This window comes from Rhinolophus ferrumequinum, chromosome 9 (assembly GCF_004115265.2).
Source record: "Rhinolophus ferrumequinum isolate MPI-CBG mRhiFer1 chromosome 9, mRhiFer1_v1.p, whole genome shotgun sequence".
NCBI lineage: Eukaryota > Metazoa > Chordata > Mammalia > Chiroptera > Rhinolophidae > Rhinolophus > Rhinolophus ferrumequinum.
Genome location: NC_046292.1, coordinates 37098984 through 37118197, shown reverse-complemented (window position 1 = coordinate 37118197; position 19214 = coordinate 37098984). Strand labels below are relative to the sequence as shown.

At 42.3% G+C, this 19214-nt stretch overlaps 1 protein-coding gene across 1 annotated transcript in view; it reads left to right on the top strand.

Annotated features, from left to right (window-relative positions):
• Window positions 1–19214, top strand: part of RAB3B (RAB3B, member RAS oncogene family) — a 60704-nt gene that overhangs the window by 26686 nt on the left and 14804 nt on the right. Inside the window, exons 3-4 of the mRNA XM_033115476.1 lie at window positions 14606–14724; window positions 17552–17676. Coding sequence (XP_032971367.1) covers window positions 14606–14724; window positions 17552–17676 — 244 coding nt within the window. The remainder of the gene's footprint in view (window positions 1–14605; window positions 14725–17551; window positions 17677–19214) is intronic.

The following is a 19214-nucleotide window of genomic DNA, read 5'->3' as shown; positions in this document are numbered from 1 at the left end:
ATACTGTCCTACCCCATCAGGTTGTTGCTGTGTCAACGGATTGAGCCCAAAGGCTGGCCTGGAAATTTACCACCAGCAGAGGCATAATTAGCCCTTTAATTTCCTTTCAGCGGAAGTTTGCTCAGGCAGTTACCAGCCCTGCTTTCTTGGGCTCCTCCCTCCTTGCACTTGCCTACATGTCCAGCTCTTCTGGGAATCTGAGGCCTTGCCCTGGGTGTGGCATGAGGGGAAGAACAGCAGTTATCCAGGGCAAGCTGTAAATTTAATGAACATGACTAATGTTTATACAGAGCTTTACAGCTGCCCAAGCACTGTCACAACGCTTATCTCACTGTATGCTCCCAACAATACTGAGAAAAGGATATTATTATCAACCCCATTTTGCAGCTAATGAATCAGCTCAGAAAATCAGATGAGTGGTCCAAAGCCACATGCTGGGAAGTGGCAAAGCTAGAATTTGAACTCACATTTGCTTGACCCTGAAATTCATACCCTTACCGCTGCCCCTCAATAGTACCCACTTATTACACGCTTAGTGTTTAATTAAATGACACACAAGTGCTGAAGGGACACTAAAATTAAAGAGATGATGAGAATGGTATTTTAAGAGGTTTTTTGGAGGAGGTGATCCCGACCCTTGAGATTGGAACAGAAATGAATGCCAAGGTACAGAACTGTTTTTTTGTCTTATCCCCAAAGGGATTTAAAGTGGCAGAGAAAGACAGAGAGACTTAATTTATTTTTTTTCTAGTTGGGTTCTGACTGTAGTCTGATTCCCCCCTCCCACCCTCCCCAAGTATGCTGCTCCAAATTACCTCCCAACAGTTCAGTCAATCCTAAAAAACAAAACAAACAAACAAACAAACAACAAAACCAGAAGAGTTTATAGTCTAGTGGTGAAACAAATACCTTGGTAATTCATACAGTATTTCATTAGAGAGATGGTAGAATAGGATTAGGACGGCTGTGAGGTCAGACTGTCTAGTTCAGATCTTTATCAGCCTTATGACCATAGGCAACTATTTAACCTCTGAGTCTCAGTAATTTCATCTGTAAAGTGGGTATGATAATGGAACCTCTCTCAGAAAGTTGTAAGAATTAAATGCACAGTCTAGCCATACTCTAAGTCTCAACAAACAGTCGCTAGTCTTCCTTCTGCCTGTGGGTATTGGGGGGAAACGTGAATCATAGAGGAGGAAGCCTTTGAGCTGAATTCTGAGTGGTCAGTAATGACTGGGTCAGCAGTACATGGGATCAGGCTGTTCCAGGTAGAGGGAACAGTATGAGCAAAGCACAGAGACTTTCAGGACATAATGTTTGGGGCCTGGGGAGTAGCCAAGGGAGGGGAGAACCTAGGGAGAAAGAATGGCAGGAGTGGCATGACCTTAACACAATGAAACTGTTAGGTTAGAAAACCAGGGATAAGTGGCTCACCCTACCTCCTGGAAGGTAATGTCACAAGGGTCAAACTCCTAGCACCAACATTTGCTCACTTGGCCAAGTACTTAACCTCTCTGTGCCTCAGTTGCTTTGTCCTCTCTAACTCAAAATGCTGGTTGTGAGGATTGATGAAGTAATGCATGAAAATCACCTGTTACAGTGCCTGACACTTAGTAAATACTCAATTTATGTTAGAAATTATTATGATTACAATTTATCCTGACTCCTTAGGGCGAGAAGGGGAGATAGAAATCATCTGCTTTAAAGATGGAAAACCCAAGGCCCCGAGTGGGGGTTATTCATAAGCCCCCAAAGCAAGTTAGTGGTAGAATTAAATCATACCCAAGCCTCCTATCCCAGCCTGTGTCATGTGGCTCTCTTACTGTTGTCAGGCTGCCTCTGACAGGCTCCCCTCCTTCCTCAGATGATTGTCTCCCCTCCCTTGTAAATAAATTTCAAGGCATTTGCTTTGCGGAGCGGTGTTTATGCTATTTTTGGAACACTCTGGCACCTGTATGCAAATGATCCTCAGGGGACGTGTCTGCTTAGTGACTTGGGCCAACTCCTGAAAGAAAGCAGCTATGAGACCAAAGGGAAAGCACAGCCCCGGGAGGAATGGAGGTCCTGGACTATCTTTTTAGTCAAGTCCCAAAAGTCCAAGGAAGTTCCTTCTCATCTCTTACCTGCCCTGTGTATGTTAACTCCTTGGGTCTTTGTTTGGAAATGAGTTCATAAGTAGGTTTCTGGGCCAGGCTCCAAACGGAGGTTTTTAAGGCTTTGGGATGTCGTATTAGAAGGTGCTGTGGAACCCAGGCCTGTGGAACCTCAGCTATGGTGCTGGTTCAGGTTTGAGGGAAGTGTTTCTTACTATCAGGAAAAAGGAAGTCATGTGGGGGGATTAGAGGGAGGAAGACAACTTTATGAGACAGCCCACTGGTTCTGCCCTGCAGAGCTGGAGAGAACGGGGGTGGGGGGGGGACTTATGAGATGACAAAAGGGAGGAGGAGAGGACAAGACTCAGACATTTTTCTCATAAAGGTCAATGTCCCCTGGCCCTTGGCACAAGCAGCAGTGACCCCATCCTCAATGGCCGCACCATTTAACACACACTTACTGACTGTTCTCCAGGTAATAGGCCCTATGTGGGAGGCCACTAAACCCCTCAGGGGCCTCTGTTCTCTGTAGGACAATGTTCAAGCACCTGGCCTGCCATTCAAGACCTCCATGGTTTAGGTCTAACCTCACTTCCTACTTCCTCCCCTATTTAATATTTTAAGCACTGTGTTTCAGAAATCTAAAACTATCCATTTTAAGATATATCCTTATTTCAGAGATGCTAAAATGTAAAAAAGTGGACATCTTAGAATCCATAAAATCTGGTATTTTACACTCCACTGAAAATAGAACTGTTTGTGCCATCCCAGATGCCATGCTGTTTCAGGCTTTACTTTTTTTTTTTTCTTTTCAGCTGTTTATTGTGGAAAATTTCAAATACATACTTAAGTAGAGAGACTAAATAGTACATGAAACCCATGTACTATTATCCATCTACAATAATTATCAACTCGTGGTTTGTCCTCCATGTTTTTCCCATAGTCCCTTCTCCTTGGACTATTAATATTAATAGCAACTGCCAATTCTTACTATGGCTTTCGTTTTTCTTAATTCTAAAAGTAATGTATGCTCATTTAAAAATATTTTGAAATTATAGCCAAGCATAAAGAAGAAAATATTATCGATACGTATCTTGGTGGGTTTCTTTCCAGTTTGTTTTCTGAATTTTTAACATAGTTGAGGTCATACTATACATTCAATTTTATATCCTGCTTTTCTTACTCATATATAACATTATAAGCACAGCTAACATTGTTAGAAAAGATTTCTGAATATTCTTAATGACTTCATTGTACTTTATAGAACAATGCACCATATCCATTCATTACTTCAACAATATTTGTTGCACTAACCATATGTTGGGTACTCTAAACAGTGATAAAAGAATGAGGCACCATCTCTGGCCTCTCAAAGCTTAATTGTTCTCCATTGTTTGAACATTTAACTATTTCTCAATTTGGGGCTATTATGAATCAAGCTGCCGTGATCAGTGATCATCCTTGTGTATAAAACTTTTCCTAGGTTTCAGATTATTTTCTTTAGACAGATTTTCAGTAGTGAAATTCTTGTTTTACTTTATCTTTGTCAGTATCAAATATTCCCTTAGTTTAATTTTAGCTAATTCAATAGGTAAAAAAAAATGGTATCTCATCATTTCAAATTGCGTTTCTCTGATTACTTATTGAACAATTATTTATATATTTGTTAACCATTTATTTTCTGCAAATTGTCTGACAAGGGTACTATTTTTATCACCAGCAATTTCTCAGTACAAGACCTGATTTCTCAGTACAAGACCTGATTCACATTTCCTTTTATTTGCTGTGACCTGGGGGTTTATTAAGTATAATATTGTTCCAAGCTTCTCTCTTTTCTCCTGTCCCTCTCCCACCTTATTTCTTCCCCCACCTCTTCCTGCCATGAAGGGGAGCTGGGTGAGTCACATAAAGGGTATAGCAGGTGGTAAATTAAGCGAATTTCCCCAGAGAGACTTCTTAGAATGCTCTAAACCAGGGGTGTCCAAACTGCGGCCCGCAGGCCAACTATAGCCCGCAATCCATTGTTAATTGGCCTGCAGCAAATTCCAAAAGTATATTTAGTTTACTTAAATAAACCAGGTGAGGCAATACGTACTTCACCTCGAGTGAGTGGCCCGGCTGTTTGTGTATTTTACCGCATATGGCCCTTGGTAAAAAACGTTGAAAAAAGTTTGGATACCCCTGCTCTAAACAGTTCTGATGTCAACTGGGGGCAAAAAGAGTGTATAGGAAATGGGTTAGAAACTCTGATGCTAAATTTGTCCATCCCAAAGCACCAGGGTGGTATGATGGTTCCTTCAGTGGGTATCTTTAAATACCTGCCATGTACCCAGATCTGTGCTGGGTATGGATGAGGGCTTATTAGTTGAAGGAGACACAAATGAAGTAGGTTATAATGAATAGTCAGTTATGTACATGTTAGAGGCATTCACACTAAGTGGAGATGTCTAGCAGACATTTGGAATTTTCCATCTGAAACTTGGAAGTGAGGGGCCCAGGGTAGGATAAAGAGCTGGTGTAGGAGACAAAGCAGGAGCAGAAGATGAAGGGAAACAACTAAAGTGAGATTTCACGGAAGTTAAGGAAAGGAGAAGATTTCAGAGGAGTGTGTGTTTGGGTATATCATCTTTGTTACTTGGAACAACAGAGAGATTACATTATCCATCCTTCTCTCATTCATTCATTTATTCATTCCTTTCTTCGTGCATCATTTTAGAATACCTGCCCAGTGCCAGGCATTGCTCTACCTATTGCTGAGGGTACAGAAATCAAAGTCACAGCCCCTAACCCATAGTCTACATGAGGAGATATAGATGAAAATGGAAACAACCCCTGATATAGGTACTATGATCCATTCATTCAAAAAATATTTATTGAACCCCTAAGGTACACCAAGTACATTGAGGAACAATGAAAGGAAGACTTATGACCTTTAGTTTATTTGTTGAAGTAAAATGTAGTGCCTCTATCTTAGTGGAAATCAATCATCTATCTGTGAGAGTTTTGTTTTGCGTTTTTGAAGGTTTTGTGTGAGAGACCGATGCCAAAAATAACAAGCCAGAACACTTATCTCTCTGGGCCTTGGTTTCCCATCTGTAAAATGAGGGAGTTGATCCTATATGTACCTATTATAGGATTTGTTACATGTAAGGCAACTTCCCCATAGACTGAGAATTCCAAGGGCCAGGATCACCTGGGTCTTTTTTGTGGTCACACTGTAGACTTATTAAATATTTGTGGAATTGATTACTCTTGCAAGGGCCTTCCAGGTCTAATATTCTGTGCTCTGTTGTTGCTAAAATAAAGCCCAAGTACATCCTGTGGAAGTCCAGAAGGAATGATTGATTATGAATTCCGATGCTGGATTCCAAAGAACTTCCTAGAACAGGTGCCCTTTGACTTGGACACCAAAGGTTAGATAGGAATACAGTGATCAGGGGAATGTTATAATCCCCAGTCTTGGATTCCAGTGACCTATTTCCTGTCTTCTGCCCTCAAGGACCAGTTACTAGCTATATGCCCTTGGATGCCAATTTTTTCACCTGTAAATCAATAGTGACAATAATACATGGTATGCTGGAAAGAACACTGGCTATGTATGAAGTCAGAATACTCTGGAGTCTCAGCCCTACCAAAAAGTAAGTAGCTGTGTGACCTTGGGAAAGTCACTTTCAGTTTCCCTACCTGCAAAATAAAGTAGTCAGACTGAATGAGCTCTAAGATTGGTTTCTTCTGGCTCTAAAATGTCTGCTTCACAGGGTCATTGTTAGGATCCAATGAGATGATGCAGCAAAAATGCTCGAGAACTCTCAGGTGCTCTTTAGTGGCCTATACTGAGGATAGATGGGTATAAGACCAAGCCAGCTCCAAGGAATCACTCTCCATTCCTCAGTCCTCTGCTTCTCCCTTACTCTGCTGCACCTCCCTGAAAAGCTCTCTCCCTCTGGTTTCCTCCCATTCCCTTGGGATATAATGGCCTGTCTCCCAGCTGCTGCAAAATACAAAGGGCTTGGAGCTTGGCAGCTGTGGGTTGGTAGGTGGGTGTGGGGAAAGCTGCCTGAAAGCTCTCATTACCTGCTTCTTATTCCTCGTGCTCATCATCCCCACCTCCCAACCTGGCCTTGGGGGGAGTGAATTGAAGAAGAGGGAGGGAGGAGCCTGGCTGAGGGAGCAGGTACGCAGCAGGGCAGCACCCAGGGATGGAGGCCTCAGAGATAACCTCTTAATAGATGTGTGACTTCCCAAGGCTGTCACTGCTCTGGACCTCCCCCTTTTGTCTATAACATGGAAAGGAACTAGAAAGAGGAGGCTGTTTGTATGATCTCACAGACCCTTTTCCAACCAATTCTGAGGTTCTAAATGAGTTTTCCCTAAGCAGCACATAGTGAGCCCTTGACTTTCATTCACTAGCATTCAGCATTCTTAAGTGCCTACATGTACCGGGTGCTATAGTTGAATGCCTGGGATTTAGCTAAATATTAGATTGAGTCTCAAAATGCTCTCTATCTGAAAGAGGAGACAAACAAGCCAGTAACTATAATAAATGGGATGTGTACAATGATATAAAGCCAAACCATAAAAAGGTAGAGAAAGAAGTTAATTTGTGGGGGGAGAGGTGGTCAGAGAAAGCTTCAGGGAGGATATGCCCTTTGAATAAGGTTGTTAATTATAAAAAAGAAGAGGATTGCAGGCAAAGGTCAGCGTATCAGCATACATCCCAGGGGTGTGAAGGAACAGCGTGTTTGGGAAACCATAAGTAATTAGGCAAAGCTGGAACTCATTGGTTCAGTGGAAGAATAAGAGGGAAGAAAGCAGAAGGGAAACCTGAGCTCAATCCTGAAGGATTGCTGGGAGAAGCTTGGACCCCATTGTGGGGGCTGTGAGAAGCCAGGGGAGGTATTTAGACTGAGAGGCAGATGATGAGGTTTGGATTTTAGAAAGACCCATCTAATATTCAGTGTACTCTACCGAAAATATTGCAGGCACCCAATAACTCCCTCCTTTCAACAAGTGTTTATTGCAAACCTTCCCCATCCGATGTGCCAGTGCTGTGCCAGACACAATAGTAAGCAAAACCAGACATCCTGTTCTTGTGGCACTTGCAGTTTGGCAAGGGAGACGGACCTTAATGAAATAATTACACAAGTAAATACAAAATTACAGTGGGGAGGAGTGCTATAAAGGAGAAGCACATGGTGCCAGGGGAGCAGGTAATTGGAGCATTTGACTTTGCCAGGATGGTCAGGGCAGCTTCTGTGCTGAGCTGAGATCCAAAGGAAGAGTTTACCTCAAAGAAAGGTGCCATAAAGGCTTGATGGGAATGAGCCTTAGGCTTCAGAATCCCCATCCAATGCATGTTTACCTTCTCCGGTAAACAGATAATGGAGACAGCAAGCAGGTAGTGTGTCGCAGTCATCCTTTGATCTTCAGGACCTAGCCAACACTTGCCACACAATCAGCACCCAGTGAAGATTTGAAAGAAAAGAAGGAAAACCCATTAAGCACTTTAGATATCTGAAGATAGCAGTGCTATTTCCCAGAGGACTAAACATCTTCCTTCAGTTATTCCTCCTGTGATACAGTTTCAAGTTCCCATCACTGTTTTGGTCATTCTGCTAATTGTCAATGTCCCTGTGACTTGTGACTTAAAATATCAGAGATGTAGCCTGGTCTTCTAGACCTGGCTTTATTTAAGCCCCCATTTATCATTCATTGTCTTTCACCTCTGAAGCCTCAGTTGCCTCTTTTGTGGAATGAGGATATTGGTTCTTCTTTCACAGGATTTCTCTGGTATTTAACTGAGATAATAAGAAAAAAACTTTGTAAGTTCTAAGAGCTAAACAAACATAGTGTTTAAATATTTGGAGGGCTGCCACATGAGTGAAAAATTAGATTTATTCTTTGTGTCTCCAGAGAACAGAATTAATTCAATGGATAGAAATTACCACATGCAGATTTCAGCTCAACACAAGGGAGAAATGTTCTAATAATCAGAATGATCCATCAATGGAATGGCTGCCTTTTAAGAGTGGGCATCTAACATTGGAAACACTAAAAACAAGTATGCTGTGGAAGGAATTCCGATTTTGAGCAAGAGAATGGATTGAATACTCTTAAGGTTTCTTTTTAACTTTAGAATTCAACAATCTGATAGTCAAGACAGATGATGGAGCTGGGAGAGGGCATTTATGGCAGAGAGAGTAGCATGAGCAGAAATATGAAGCAGAAATGAGTGTGGCATGTGTGCGTCACCACGAGGAAATTCTAGAAAGAAGTGAAGGGTCTATTTGGATTGATGATGCAATGGAAGATGCAATTCTTTGTGTCTCCAGAGAACAGAATTAATTCAATGGATAGAAATTACCACATGCAGATTTCAGCTCAACACAAGGGAGAAATATTCTAATAATCAGAACTATCCATCAATGGAATGGCTGTCTTTTAAGGATGGGCATAGATAAGATAACTAATATTAGCTGTACATAACCTGTGTCCAGACCCCTGTGATTCCATTTAAGCTTTGTGGATGATTTCCAGCCTTACCCTCCTGTGGAGGGGAGAGTGTTGGCCCCAGGAAGCCTTAGACATGGTTGGAAGACATCCTATGTTGGAAGCTGTGGAGTGGGCTAGGTCCTGTCCTAGGTGGGTAAGAGGGGATCAAGAATACACAGTCTGGCTGGGCTGTAGGTTGTGATGAATATGCACAGGCTTTGGTCAAAAAAAGACAGAATTTGAATCCCGACTTTGCCTTTTCACAGCTCATGCATGACTCTAGCAATTTACTTAACCTCTATGACCCTCAGTTAATTTATATATAAAATAGGGACTCAAACTTGTCCTGTTTTGGGCTGATGTTAACAATTAAGAGGAATAATGTAGAGTAACGGGCATCTTGGGAAGAGCACAGGCTCTGGAATCAGACAGTCCCAGGTTTGGATCTCTGTCTGCCATGAATTGGTTGCAAGATCTTAGGCAAGTTATTTAACTTTTCCTTATCTGTAAATAGAAATAACAGTATTTCAAGGCTGTTTTGAAAATTAAATAATGTAGGAGAAGTGCTTAGCATAATGCCTGTCACATAACATGCTCCGCTGGCAGTTTTACTTTGTTACTATAGATAATAAATGAGAACCCATATGTAAAGCTCTCATCAAAGTGCAGGGCACATAGTAGGTGTTCAGTTGATGTTAGCTCCTTTCCCCCTTGCCCATGTGTCTGTCTGCCACACTGACGGGCTGCTGGAGGCCAGAGCAGTGGCCTACTCACCCTGCTGTCCGCTCTCTGACTTAATGCTCTGCCCGTATGAGGAGTTCAATGAATGTCTGTTTCTTAGAAGGGAAGTGATTGCTCTTGATGACATGGTCTTTTTCCTCAAGTAGCCAGTGAGTCAGTGCCTCTTTCTTTCTCCTCCTTCCTGTCTCCTCTCTGATTCTATTTCTGAATCTCATCAGTGGGAGGGGAATCAATGTTCGTCAAAGTGATTTTTAAAAATAAAAGAGAGGGAGGTTCAGGAGCAATTCTCTGGGCTACTTCCCATTCAGCACACATAGTGAGAGCTGGATTGTTGTTTCCAACCTAGCTTTCCTTTAGGTGAAACAACAATAACACCAACATCAACAGTAATAGCAGCAGCTACTAGGAGCTTTATTGATCACCTACTATGTGCCTGGCACTCTGGCAGGCTCTTCCCATACATTATCTGTAACCCTTACACAACCACTTCAAGGTTGATGTTATCATCACCACTTTACCGATGAGGAAACGGAGACTTAGAGAAATTAACTAATGAAAATGATAAATTCCCATGTTTGAGTACCTATTATGAACTAGACATTTGAAAAACTCCTTGTTTCATTACAAACATCAAGTAGGCCTTATTATTTCCATTTCAGATGTGAGGAAACTGAGCCTCAGAGAGATGAAAAAATCCAAGCTGTCTAAAATCACCAGGTGGTGAATGGCAGAGTGGGAGTTAGCTGAAGACCCAACTGTTACACTCATTCATTAACTTTCTGTCTGGCCATTTACTACTCATTCAGGGAAGTTTCATATTGAGACTCTGGATGGAGGCAGCCCCGGGGCAAGTTTGAATGAGAGGGAAGTGACACGTGGCATGAGACTCACCCACTCCATCTGGACAGACCCTGGGAACCTGCCCCGGGGCCTGACTCTGGAAATACTAAAAGAATAACTGAAGCCCATCAGGCACTGATGTACTAGTAATGTTCCAGGCATTTTAGATACAATAACTTTCTTAATTTTTATGATAACTGTAGGAAGTAAGGTATTGTTGTTATTTCCATTTTATAGACAAAGAAGCTAAGGCCCCAAGAGGTAAATTTCCCAAGGAGGGGACTGCACACGAGCAGGAAGACCTGGAGATGGCGGTCACGGGCAACCATTTTAGAGACATAGTTAGCAGATGGTAGAACAGGGATTCACACCCAGAAGTCTAACTCCAGGGGCCATGCTCTTCACCTCCAAACTATATGGCCTTTTTATTTAACAAGTGGTGATTGAATCCCGACTGTGTGCCCAGCCCTGTGCCAGGCACTGGGAGAACAGAGGTGAACCTGATTCCATGTCCAAACTCATTTATTAGTCTATACCAGAATTTCCAGTAATTCAGTATCAACTGGTGACAGGACTCTTCTGTCAAAGAACCGGGGTAGGACCAGGCTCCAGGCAGAGATGGGGGACTAGAAACTCTCACAGAGAAACGCAGGTGGAGTGAGAAGAATTGAGACCTGGTGGCAGCGCAGTTACTCAGAAATCCTGCCCGGTCCTCTAGGTCACCAGTCTGGGAGGATGGCTTAATTCTAAACTCTAGAGGACAAGATTTAAGGTCTGAGACTGCAGATCTGTGGCGCTGGCTCTGAGGAACTCAGGATGCAGAGGCAAGGGCCTGGGAGGGGTGGATCAAATACTGCAGCACTGTTTCAGAGGTGCACACGTGTAGATATGGCAGATAGTGACTATTTCTCAGTAGGGCCTAAGAGTCCCCGTGTTAGATGTTCACCCACTCATTCCCTCATTCAGTTCTTCATTAATTCACTCATGTACTCACTCATTCACCAGCTGGAGAAAATTGTATTTGCCAGAAGCCTTAGGGAGAAGTATTGTATGTGGTCAGAAGGAATACTCTGATAAGCTTCTTAAAGTGAAGAGTCAGATACCCAAAGACCATGCTGAACAAACAGGAGATGGTGATTCAAATGCTCTCCAAGGATAATGATGTGTTAAATGCAGGTTTTCTTTGGCTGAGTAACATTGTATAAGTCTGGGCCAGAGCTGAATTGCTGAGGACATGGAGAGGCTGAGCCTTGCCAGGAACATAACTGTTGTCTTTGATTTCTCTTCTCTTCACATCTAATCTGTCAACATGCCCTGTAATTCAACTCTGAGATACTTCTTGAATCTGGGTCTACTCCATTCCTGTTGCTACCACTCCAGTTCAAACCCTGATCGGTCTCACCGATCTTCTATCCAGCCTTCCTGTTTCCCGGCTCTTCTCCCTCCAGTCTATTCTCGACATCACAGTCAGTGATCTTCCTAAAATGTAGATCTAATCATGTTAATCCCCTGTCTCAAAATCTTTGATCCTGAAAGATCAAGTCCAAACCCCATAGCCAGGCATTCAAAGCTCTTTCCAAAAGCCTGTCCATTTCCCATTTCCCATCGTTCCTTACGTTCTTCTGGAGTACTCATTGGCAAAAACTCTTTCTTCTGCCAAAATACCTCTCCTTCACTTCTCTGCCTGAAAAGTTCTTTAGAAAAGTCCCTGTTGTCCTCCTTCTATTGCCACATAAGCACATCTTCAGGTGATGCTTCTGGGCTTGGTACAGATTCACCTGTGGGAGCCGTTATGCTGTCTATCACATTTCCAGTTCTCCTCCTGGGCATGTTATCGGATTGAACTTTCTTGGGTGTGGGTATATGACTTGCTTAAGCCAGTGAAATGGGAAAAATAGAAGTTTTAAGAGCAAACACATGACTCACACTTTCTTTCCCTCTGGTAGCTGCTCTATCAGTCTTTATCCTGGAATAAGGAAGACAAAAAGCAGAGCACCCAGCCAGCCCTTAATGGATATGTAACAACAGTGAAAAATAAAACCTTGTTGCTTAAGCTGCTTAGATTGTGATTGCTTGTTACTGAATAACCCAGTCTGTCCTAACTGATATGCTATCTCTGCTTTGATGTCTTTCTGCTTTGAAAACTACCATGATTACACCTTACCTGTCTTGTGTGACACATTTTCTTTGTGCAGCTTATCTGGTACTGATGACATACTGCCACATATCTAATTATCAGTTTGATATGAGACGAGGTCGGACAATTAAGTTTGCGAACTCATCCTAGAAAAAGTGCTATATACATCATTGCTGAATATCACTACGGTTATCTTCGAAGTACTCCCCTTGAGAAGCTATTATGCACTGACGCCAGCACCTAGTCCACCCTTCAAAGCAATTTTGGAACTCTTTTTCTGGAATGGCCATCAGAGCTGGGTAATATGATGGTCATCAAGGGTAATATAATGGCCATATTACCCTTGATGTCCTGAATGTCATCAAAATGTCTTCCTTTCAATATTTCCTTTATCTTTGGGTAAAGATAGAAGTCATTCGGGGCCAGATCAGGTGAGTAGGGAGGGTGTTCCAATGCAGTTATTTATCTACTGACTAAAACCTCCCTCACAGACAGTGCCGTGTGAGCTGGTGCATTGTTGTGATGCAAGAAACATGAATTGTTGGTGAAAAGTTCAGGTCGTCTAACTTTTTCACGCAGCCTTTTCAGCACTTCCAAAGAGTAAACGTGGTTAACTGTTTATCCCGTTGGTACAAATTCATAATGAATAATCCCTCAGATATCAAAAAGGGTTAGCAACATTGTCGCAACAAGTTCGCGAACTTAATTGTCACACCCCGTATGTTTTAGCCACCTCTACAGTTTTACTGAGGCTTCCTGAGGGCAGGGATGGTGCTTGTTCCATTTTTATATCACACATGGCCAAGGCAGTATACTGTAACAGGTGTAGGAGTCAGACAGACTTGTTTTGAATCCAAATTCTTACACTCAGTGGGCAATCTATCTGAACCTCAGTTTCCTCATCTGTAAAATGGAGTAATAATATATACCCTACAGGGTTTTTCTAAAGTTTGTGGATAACAGGTGCAACAGATGTACAAATAATGGCACACTGTAATTACTATTGTTCTCATACTTGTTTTTATTATCATTAAAGATGGTGTTCAGTGAGTGCTTGTGGATAAATCTTTCACTGATTGAGCTATAGTGGTATGTGCATTGGACTTGGGATCAGACATCTTGGATTTAAGGCATAGCTTTTGTCTCCAGCTTTGAGACTTTGGGAAAGGCACTTACCCTGTTTGCTTTGTTGCATGCTCAACTATAATATGTAAATACGAATAACACCTACCTCACAGAGATTTCATAAAATTTAAATGAGCTAATATATGAGGAAATGTTTTATATGGGCTCAAGCATCACACACTCTAAAACTGTAATAAAGCAGAGAAGATTGGCTGTTCTCTCAATAAGGACTGTGGACATCTGTGAAGCATCCTAATGTGCTCCAGTAACACTTTGCTGTTGTTCTTGCTTTTGCTCGCTTGCTTACATGTTTGTCTTTCCAACTAGACTGTGAGCTGCTTGAGATAAAGAATTGTCTTAGTCATTTTTGTCAGTAGAAATGTTTATTTATTTCTCCTTATGTTAGAGTAATACATGCCTATTGTAGAGAAAATAAAAATACATGAAGAAAATCAACGTCCTGGTATTTCTTGTCTCTCATACAGAGATAACTATTAACTTTGGATGTGTTTCTTTCCACTTCTCTGCATATGGAGTTACAAAACTGACATTATGTCACACATACAAGCATTGTCCCATGTCATTAAATATTCTTACAAAAATAAACACATAAAAGAACTCTTATATTTTAACCATTCTCCTATTGTTGAATATGTAAGTTGATGATACTTTTTCACTGCCTAAATAAAGTGGTAACAAACATTTTTGTGCATAGGTATTTGTCTGATTTTCTAATTTTGTAGGAAAAGTTTTTAGAAGGAAAATTTCTGGGTCAAAGGGTACAAATATATTTAACGCTCTTGAGACTTCCAAATTGATTTCTAGAAAGATTAAACCAAGTTCCACTCCCATGAGCAGTGTGAAATTGCTCATCTCACTGCATCCTCATCTTTCGTAGGAATTATAATAAAAAATAAGGTTAAAACCTTTTATATAATAAATATCCATTTACATTTCTTCTGTGAATTGTTCATTCCTCTTTCCCATTTTTCTATTGGGATTTTAATTATTTTCTTATTAATTTCTATGAAGTTTTAAAAACCATTTTATTTTAGTTACCAAGTATAATACAAGACACATAATAGATACTCCTTAAATATACCTTGGCTTATTCGTTAATTGTTCTGGGGGCTTCTTAGGAACAAAAGCAGACTTTCTCTTTCCTTTTCACACCCAGGACACAGCTGGGCAGGAGCGATACCGGACCATCACCACAGCCTATTATCGTGGGGCCATGGGCTTCATTCTGATGTATGACATCACCAATGAGGAGTCTTTCAATGCTGTCCAAGATTGGTATGAGATTCATTCATGCATTCATCCATCCATCCATCCATCCATCCATCCATCCAAGTGTTCAAGAAAACCTAATGTGTGCTAGGCCCTGTGCTGTGTGCTAGGGAAATCTGGATGAGTCAGACATGGCTCCCGTCCTCAAGGAATTCACAGATGAGAGGAGAGGACAGATCAGTAAGCAGGCAGTGAAAATATAAGGTGCAGTGATGAAGGGAGGCAACAGCGCTGTGGGAACCCAATGGAGGGCTCTGACCCAACTTGGGGAGCCAGGGAAGGTGTCCTGGAGTTACTGTCATCTATGCTGCATTTTGTAAGATGAACAGGAGTTAACCCGAGAGGTAACTGGATGAGAATGTTCCAGGAAAAGAATACAGATGCGAGAATCCAGAGGTGAGAAGATAGCTGAGAGGATAGGAAGAGCAGAGGTCAGGAAGGATTCTGTATGCTGGGATAAGGAGTTTGGATTTTATCCCACAGTGATGACATTTGAACAGGGAACCAACAGGCTCCGATTATGTTTTAGAAAGATCATTCTGGACATAGTGCTAAGTGAGTCAACAGACTGCTTTTCTATACAGTTCATCCCTGGGCCAGGCTGGAGGTCCGAGAGCACATCAAGGCCAAGATTCGATTTACAGTGAAAATCAGCACAGCTCCCCAGAGGTACAACCTCTGAGCAACTTATATCTTTCTTCCCAGCACATAACTTACAGAGAGAAGGGAGCATGAGGGAAAGGCCGGGTGAGGAGGAGGGCCAGGGCCCTGTGCCCTAATCAGTGGAAAGGATGAAGATGGGAGAATGTGGAGCATCTGTGCTGTGGCTCTTCTTCAGAATCAAAAAGGCTGAGCTGGCCAGTGCCCAGCCTTTCTCTTGCTCCCTGTTGCCAACAACTGCCCTTTGAGGACATTCCCTTCTCCCAAGAACAGTTGCCATGACTGTGTGAAGCACCGTTGGAGCCTTGGAGCCTTGGGATGAGCGTGACCTTGCAGGCTGCCTGTTGCACCCCTGTTCTGAGTGGAAGTCCAGTGGGCCATCCGTATGTTGTCATTCACGGGTCTGTGTTCTCCTTCTCAGCCTCTTGGGCATCCTCTTCTTCCTCCTTTCTCCTCCTTCCTTTTAACACCTCCTCTCTACCTTTTTCCTTCCCTTCCTCTCTTTTCTCTTTACTCCTCTTTTTCCTTCCCCCCTTTCCTTTCCTCATTCCCTCCCTTTCCTCCAGTCCTGATTTGTCTTCCCTCCTCCTCTCTGCCCCCACTGTCCCCCATGGAGTGATTAGCTTTCTCTTTCAGTGTCTCCACTGCTCTTTCCTTGTTGGCCTTGACCTCCTTCCCTTTCTCCATCAATCCGTGTTCATTCCGCCTCAGGAACACAGTGACTTTAACACCTGCTGACGATTCCTCCAAGAATAACCTGAGTTGCTAATCTGGGAGCTGAGAGTGGATGGGGTGGGAGGAAGGAGGAAAATGACAGAAAGAGTAGCATGGGGAAACATGGAGAGTTGGCTCCAGTTACTGCCTTGAGGCTGAAGACTAAGTGTCTGTCTCTCCCAAGCCCTGGCCTTAGAGTTTTGCCCCTGAGAAACTTGGTCCCAGCCTAGCTCCCACCTGCCATCTAAGCCCCAGCGGCCTGCATGGAACTGAGCTCTTAGTTAGTCCACAACAAATGGTGGTTAAGTGAATTCCATCCTTGGAGGGAATGGCTTCTCAACCTTAAAGAGAAGGCTGGTGGTGGGATCAGCTTTGGGAACAGGGTCAGGAATAGGTTCAGGTGTAATTAGGGTTGAGTTAGATTGAGGGTCAATATCATGATAGGTCATAATTTTAGATCTGTTTTAGGATTAACTATTTGCTGGCTTTTTCATTCATCAGACATTCACTGACAACTTCTCTGCTTTGTGTCTGTATGGGGGGCTGGCACCCCAAAGATGAATAAGCCTGTCCCTGCCCTTAAAGGAAGGAGAGATAAAGTCAGTCAAATGTAACAGCAGCCACAGTAAACATGTAGGGGACCAAAAGGGGAAGTAATCATTTTTACCTGATGGGATGGTTGGGGACAGAGTTAGGCCCACCCCCACAAAAAGATGTCTCCACAATATAAGGGTCCTATTTGATTTCCTCTGTTAACTTTTTGTTTCTAATTATAGAAGTAAAACACACTTTCAAAAATTTGAAAAGTACAGAAAACTATTTTTTAAAAGTTTAATCATCATTGTAAGTGAAGGAAACCACTGCTGACATTTTGCTTTCTACAAATAATCATGATCTAAGGCCTCAGTGAAGGTTTATGAATCACAGAGGAGGAGGGAGAGGCTGGCCGGGCCTGTGGAAGTCTCCCCTCAAGGAATTGTGGGATAAGGCAAAGCCATGGAAGAGCATCTGGGGAGTGGGTGAGAAGGTTTGTAAAGTGGGAGGAAGGGTGATGAGGCTAGAGAGACAGGAAGTGAATGGCCTTGAACACCTCACTGAGGGATCTAAACCTCATTACAGTACATTGCCAGTGAGGGAGTAGGAGAGGGTAGAGAAGGTTTTAAGAAAGGATGTAGTCATATAACTGTTTTAGAAAGAACTCTCTCCCCAGTGGGGAGAGGGATGCACAGACGCATTAGAAGAGGGCTCCAAAGAGATAGGTGAGGTTTGCAACCAGGGCACAGGGGTTGGCATCTGTAACAGCCAGTTGGGGCAGGTATCTGTCTGCTGTCAGCTGAATTCATTGACATAAGTTGGGTGTTGCTATCCCCATGGATGAGAATTGGTTTCTTCGAGCTTCACAGAGTCCTTTTTGGCCTAGGCAGGTGTCATTCACACAGTTCTCTCTCTCACTCTTTAGGGCTACTCAAATCAAGACCTACTCCTGGGATAACGCGCAGGTTATCCTGGTGGGGAACAAGTGTGACATGGAGGAAGAAAGGGTTATTCCCACTGAGAAGGGCCGGGTCCTCGCAGAGCAGCTTGGTATGTACACAACACGAGTGTGTTCATGTGTATTTGCGTGCATGTATGCATGGGAGTGTGACATTAAGGGTGTATTGTGATTGTGAATTATGTACAAAATGTGCTCTGTGTGTATTGTTTTATATTTGTGTGATGTATGTATGGGCTTTGTGCTAACCGATTATTTATGATACTTGTATATTTTGTGACATTGAATGTATAACTAAAACTTAAGTTTATGAACTCTTTTTTTACCAGCTCCTTCCACAAAGGATTTGAGGTATCTTATAAAAATCATCATAGTTTATCAATAAAAAACTAAATAAGTGAGAAAATTGAAGCATCGGGAAGACAAAGGTAGAAGGAAATTAAGAGGAAGCCAAGAGTGAGATACATATATACAGAAGGTACCAAAAAATATATACACGTTTTAAGAGAGGAAAAAACTGTATTAAAATTGTAATACTGAATATATACCAATAACAAAAGATGAATACAAGTTATGTGTATACGTTTTTTTGGCACCCCTGTGTATATTGTAAATTCTTGGGCATGTGCAAGAATTGGGCCAAAATATTGGCTTTGAGATTCCTAGCAACCATTGCAAAGAGGGAAATATAGTCAGTTACATGGTTCAGAGGTGGTCCTTAAGATAAAAACAATCCCGTTATTCCAGAGAAGCACTGCTCTTCATAGGCTACTGTAGAGCACACTCTATGTGCTGCGTGTGGCAATGTCCTTAATATCAAACATCCACACAGCAGCCACCACACTGAACACCATAGGCTGTGTCTTACAGTTTTTCTCAATGTAAACTGATGCTTCCTCACCAAAACACAACTCACAACAAAAGTAATTGTATGAAGGAAGGAAACGGTGTGGTTTACGTCTGCAGCTCAGTAATGCTCTGACCTTTTCCAAGGTTAAAACATCTTGATCCTTTTCCTCCGTGAGATCCAGGTGCCTTAGGTGTGTCTCGGTGGCCTCACAGCGGGACTCCTGCCTACATTTGCTTAAAATAGCAGCTTTTTCTTTTCTCTTCTGTATTGGGGTCCAATGTAAGAGTGCCTTAGAGAAATCTTCTATAAGAATGGATGTACTGCTTAGCATTTAGCCAGTCTCCCTAAGTATTTCTCACAACCTACGAGTTGTAAGTTTTCAGGACTGGGGAGTTTAAAGTGACACTCTCTGACAGTTTCTGAAGTACAGATATTTGGGCTGGTAGGTGGGTAAACTATATATAATATATATGTGAATTGTGTGTTGTATATATTTGGATTCTTTTTTACATCCACAAATATTTACTGAGTGCCTATATGCAAGAATGAAGGGATGGTACCTGCTCATATATATTTGTATTATGTGTATTACAAGTATGCGTGTGTGTGTGTGTGTGTGTGTGTAGGGGCGTGTCCTCTACTTCTTTCTCCCTTCCCTAATCCTCAGTGTGATCTGGAATAGAAATTAGTGAACTGTAGGAGCTTAATAAATAGGGAGGTGGAGTCATCTTGGATCGTTCTTAGGGTCCAGAAAGTGCCTCCACGCCTCTGCGGTTCACA